This window comes from Nicotiana attenuata, chromosome 6 (assembly GCF_001879085.1).
Source record: "Nicotiana attenuata strain UT chromosome 6, NIATTr2, whole genome shotgun sequence".
In the NCBI taxonomy this organism is placed as follows: Eukaryota; Viridiplantae; Streptophyta; class Magnoliopsida; order Solanales; family Solanaceae; genus Nicotiana; species Nicotiana attenuata.
Genome location: NC_031994.1, coordinates 32,152,837 through 32,158,568, shown reverse-complemented (window position 1 = coordinate 32,158,568; position 5,732 = coordinate 32,152,837). Strand labels below are relative to the sequence as shown.

General features: G+C 40.4%; 1 protein-coding gene across 1 annotated transcript; it reads left to right on the top strand.

Moving 5' to 3' along the window:
• On the top strand, positions 987-2,849 carry LOC109226788 (F-box protein SKIP22-like). Its single transcript, XM_019391652.1, has one exon. The coding sequence runs from the start codon at positions 1,106-1,108 to the stop codon at positions 2,561-2,563; it is 1,458 nt and encodes a 485-aa protein (XP_019247197.1). The 5' UTR covers positions 987-1,105; the 3' UTR covers positions 2,564-2,849.

Sequence of the window (5,732 nt, the reverse complement as noted above, 5' to 3'; positions counted from 1 at the left end):
GAGGCTTGAAAGTGGAATCAGATCAAACCTTTCTCATACTTATAAGGATAAACTGCACAGGAATCGAAGAGTCATGATTCAAAACGTGCGCCCGAAACCAAAACGTCACTTCATCCTCTGAACCGCCTCGGGGGCAAATATAATGATGATGCATACAGGCGATGACATCATTCCAAAAAGGAAGCCACGCGTCAGCGGCTCAACAGCGTCATATGTTTCACTTCGTTCATATTTCCGCCCCCGGTCGAGGTCAAATTCTCCTAAGACGAGGTTCGCATTTCCGCCCGCCGAAGACGCCCACCAAACGCGTCTCCAACGAGCGGAGGGACTAACTGTATAGGGTCAAATTTGACCCTCAGTATCTCTACGCCAGTGGGTACGCCCAATGAGTGTACGCCGACCAACGTAGCGGGTACGACTCGGCCATGAGGACGAAAGCGACGTCGTTTAGAACTCAGTGTCTATACTAGGGGGAGACGTTACCTATCTCTGTAACTTTTTGATTCTTTCGAGGAAGGTCTCCTATTATATAAAGGAGACCTCCACATTGTAAAAAGGGGCATCTGATCTAATACAACTCTCTCATTTTCTGTCTTTCTCTCTCTATATCACTACTTCTGACGAAAATACCTTATTAACATACATTGTCACTTTGCAATATTAGATCTACAACAATATTATCATCTTTGCATCTCTAGGCTTATTATATTTGATTACAATTTACCCCTTCTCTATTTTTTGATTGTTTTATCGCTTACAAAGTACATCGTTAACTTTTGAGCCAAACATATACGTATCCTAAAGTCTTTTACTCCTCACATTAACTATGCTGCAATATTTAATTAACGGTAATTTAGTCACATTAATTATTTTTATCTAAAATTTTGTATTTTCTTAATGAGTGTGACTAAAGTAAATTGATCATTTATTTGTGGACCGGAGGGATTAATATTTCAATAAGAAAATAACTTGTTTTCAAGAAACGTATTTCAAATGGGAACATTCTTCTTCCTACCAAATACACTCTCCGACTTCCTTCCACCGACGGCTTGAATAAATTCCAAACAATCGCATACGAAAAATCAAGTCCACAGCCAAAGCCTCCATGAAACTCAGAATCAGATGCTTCGAAACCAAAGAAACCCTAAAAATCGACATACCGTCTGCTTCTTGCACTCTTCATGAACTGAAACAACGCATCTCTCAAGCAATTCCATCTTCATCTTCATCGAATTCCATTCATCTTTCCCTCAACGGAAAGGACGACCTTTCGCCCTCTGAAGAGACGCTTCAATCCTTTGGTATTACCTCCGGTGATCTTATCTTCTTCACTTTCAAGCCAAATGGGTTTTCAATTTCAACTGAAACCCATATCCCCAAATCTCAACCCATCAAATTGGAAACCCAAATTATCCAAAAACCTGAAACAGTCAAAAAATTGGATACCCAAATTATCCAGGAACCTGAGACAAAAACGGTAAATTCGATACTTGAGGGAGAGGAAACGGAGGAGTTTATGGAGGTCGATTACAGCGACATGACAATTGATGCGAATATGACGAAGTCGTTTTCTGTACCTGGATTTTTGAGGAAAGTGTTCACGGATGAGCTGAGCGATGACGGCGGCCGTGACCATAAGCTGTTGGTGGTTGCGCTTCACGCTGTTTTTGTAGAATCTGGGTTTGTTCTCCTTGACCCTGTTTCCTTTACTCAACTTAGTGGGTCCCAGTTTTGGAAATGTTATTGGCCTTCGGGTGCTTCACCTTCACGAATGACTCTGTTTTACACCCTGCCTGAGGCGGCTGTTCATCATAGGGTTGAATTGAAGTTTCATTGTTTAGGGAAGTTTTTTGTTGCTCACGGGTCATTGTCTGGTGGGGTTTCCACACGTAGAATTACATTGAATGAGGATCAGTTGGTTCCGTTCTTGAATGTTGTCTGGGCTAACTGTGGATTACATGAGGAAGTAAATAATGGGGCTTTTGGGACTTGTCCGGAGAGGGAAGTGTTTCAGTTTTGGAGGAACGTTAAGGATGGGCTTGTATTGCCATTGCTGATTGATTTGTGTGATAAGTCCGGTTTAGAGCTTCCACCCTGCTTTATGCGACTTCCCACTGACCTTAAGTTGAAGATTTTGGAGTTGCTACCCGGTGTTGAGATAGCCGAAGTGAGTTGTCTGAGCTCTGAATTGCGGTATTTGGCTTCGAGTGATGATCTGTGGAAGAAGAAGTATGTGGAGCAGTTTGGTGATGCCAACACATCTGGAGGAGGGGAAGGGGGGCATTGGAAAGACAAGTTTGTCAAGTCTTGGGAGAATAGGAAGAGAAGGAAGATGATAAGCAGAAGAAGAGTGGTCGATCCCCTGAGATTTTTAGGGGGTCCTAATCCATTCCCAGGACCTTGGAGGCCACATATAATTGGTGGAGATTATGATCTATTTCCTCCACAGTTTGATAATACCGGTAATCCTTTTGGTCGGGCGCCACCTTCTAGATCCCTCTGTCCGTTGCCAAACCATGTACCTCGTTGTCATCTTGGAGGACATAGGAGCAACTTCACTTGATTATGGCCTCTATCTTCTGGAGTCTTTAGCAGAAAGCTGTATAGTGTACGTCTGTTATAAGTAGTGCACTAGGTTCTAGTTACAAGTTTTTGTTAATCTGGTACATCAGGGAACTATCTCTTTATGTTTTGTCTTTTTGGTGTTTGATGAATGACTACTAGGCAGCTCTGTTAGTTCTATTTCTTTTTTGTGTTTGTGCGAAATGTGAATGTAATCTGCTGGCTTGCTCGTGTATTATAATAAATTTTCATTACAATGAATTGGGCAAATTCTGTCGTCGTTTGAATTTTTTGGTTTGTGTTTTGGCTTTGAATTTGCTTCCCAGCACCTATTGCTGGCTGATAGTTGTGTACAATATTAGTAACGGTAGTTCCTGAGGTTGTGTTCTGACCAAGAAAGAGTGGAGTTTTGATCATGGGCCATATTCCACCCTGGAATATTTCTGTTGGGGAATAGCCGAATAGGTGTCTTTTCTGTAAGCTTTTTTGTGCTTTGCTCAAGTAAATGATACCTGAAGATTTATGCATGTAACAAGTTGTTCAAAAGGTTTTTAGTCAAGATTATGTCAAGCTGGTACTACATGGAGCACTCTTTTCAAGTTTTTTTTTTTTTTTGAACTCTTCTCTTCTAGGTGTTTGGACCTGTAACACACAGGTATGTTCATTATGTGTCCTGTTTCTGTTTTGTGGAGCATGTTAAACTGAATATGCTTGCTCTGGTGCAGTGAGTTGGATTATTTTTCTGCCCTCTTCTTTGGTTTGTGTTTTGGGCCTTTTGGCCTTTGAATATGCTTTCAAGCTCCTTGCTGCTATAGTTGGTACTCATAAAACTGAGATAGTTAAAGGTGGAGACGGGTGCCTGGATCTACCCCAACAATGGTGGGAATTTGGTGAGGATGGAGAAGTTCGGTAGCTTTCTTTTCCGGAATTATTTCTTAAATGTTCTTTTCATTTATGTACATATAATCTACAGGCGATATATTGTTCCCTCTCCCACACTCTCTTAACCCCCCCCCCCCCCCCCCCCAAAACACACACAAGCACCCCCAAAAAAAAATGAAAACAAGCACTTGGTAATAATAGTATTTGGAAATTGACCTGTTGCGGCGAAGTCATTTGAGTCTTCTTGTCTTTGGTTTAGATATTATTTAAGCAGATGTTCTGGTGGCATTATTTTGCCCGGGAATAGCTGCTCATACATCGACTTCTTTTTAACTTGACCAGTCCAAAAACTTATGTGGAGTGAAGCAACAGAAGTTAGCTATAGGCCATGGACAGTGACAAACAAATGAATCTTTATCAGCTCAGATCTCTTTAACTTCAATTTTAATGTCTTACAATTTTCTTTTTGCTTTTCTTAAGGTTGAAAATTAAGGTGTCACATATACAATGGCTGAGCAAGACCTGAAGTGCATCTGATTTGGAGTGCAATTCTGGTAAGTAGGCGCACTTGCAGTTTCTTCCTTTCTTGCGTACACCTTAGGTAATTTCCATATTAAAGTCAGAGGGAGTTGCTCTTCAGGGACTTCCACCGTTGGCTCATATTTGCACTTCACGGGTGTCTTATTTACAATATGGCTGATATCGGAGTGGTAGGACCATTATCCAGGGAAAGAGCCATCGTAGTGAAATACAACAAATAAAATTTCTGAAATGCATCTGTGGTTAGGTTTTATTTCTCTTTATCTGGTTGTTAAGTATTGACTCTTTTTTTCACATCATGCTCCCTTAATGGTTGATCTCTTGGAACCTGTATTGGTCAAAATTTGGACTGGACTTAATAACTGCAAATGGACGTGGTCGAGGATTAAGACGACCATGGCACAATGGCGAGGAGTCGTCTTAAGAAGGATTAGTGCCGAGGTCAAGTAAAGAATGTACGGAAGCAACGATAGAATAAGTTTACAATAGAAAGAAGGAATATTCCATTGGATATTCTTTCAGTTGTACTTTTTAGGTTTCTTAGGAATATCCCCTATAAATAGGAAGAGATAAAGAACAAAAAGGGGATATTCACTTTTGGGATAAGAACACATTGTAAAGGTTTACAGAGAATATACAAAGCTTGTCTGGTCCACTGATTCCACTATTCAACATATATCCCTTACTCACAAGATCCAAGGATCTCTTGTCCACCTTCATTTCGTATTGTCTCCACGTTGTTGTCAGGAAGGAGAATCATACAAGTCATCTAATATTTGGGTGACAAGTTCCTTCTTATTACACTTATTGCCATTGTCTACATTCATTGCAGGCGTTCTTTATTGCATTCATTGACAATCATTGCGCACTCTTAATCGACATTAAATATTATCGGACATGATCCTACATTGTTAATGCATTAAGTCTTCAGATCTAGTAGTTATTATATTTAACTAGGATTCACCCCCTGTTTTCTTATTAATTCGTTTTAAGAAAAGGTTTAACACTTTTTTGGTAAAACAGAACCATTAGCCAATGGCTGCTCTTTGGGGACAATTAGCACTATAGGGAGGTTTGAATTTTATTAATCTTTGCTGGACCTTTGTGGAAGCATGTTCTCATCTGGGTGCGAACATTGTTTATAAACAAAAGGACATTTGTATAATAGTTTAATTTCAAGCTGAATCTACAATTGGTTCCAAATTAAGTTATTCACTTCACTAATGATAGAGTTCAAGATGGCTTCCCCTACCTCAGTTCCAATATGACTAGTTTGCAGGTCTAAGTGTCTGGTTTCCTTTATCATATCGGAGTAATTCAGCTATTATATTAGTGCCATCAGTGGGAGCAATTCCCCACGAATGGATTTTGCCTAGGTTTATTTTGAGAGTCAGAGATCCAATCATTTCTCTGATGTTCTTTCTGGTGCTTCGTTTTTGCTCAACTTTGCAGTAAAAGGGAGTTTCTTCCGTTACTTTTGAACTTCCTGAACTGTATAAATGTGCTTCGACTCTCCTACGCAAGCCCCTTTCTGTTTCATGTTGACTGGGTGCAGAAGCCTTTCTGGGTAAATTCTACTTGATTTCTTTTAACTCCTCCCCAGGAGGTCCCCACTTTGCTTCCTTGCTGACTCAAACTCGCAATCTTTAGGTTGGAGGTGGTGGGTGCGTTTCACTTGAGCAACCCTCTCATGTAAAAAGTTTACAGTATCAAAGGAGGAGGGACTCCTTCCACTTACAGTTCATGGC

Coding starts and splice junctions, on each gene's coding strand:
- LOC109226788 (XM_019391652.1), top strand. CDS start 1,106: ATGAAACTCAGAATCAGATGCTTCGAAACCAAAGAAACCCTAAAAATC.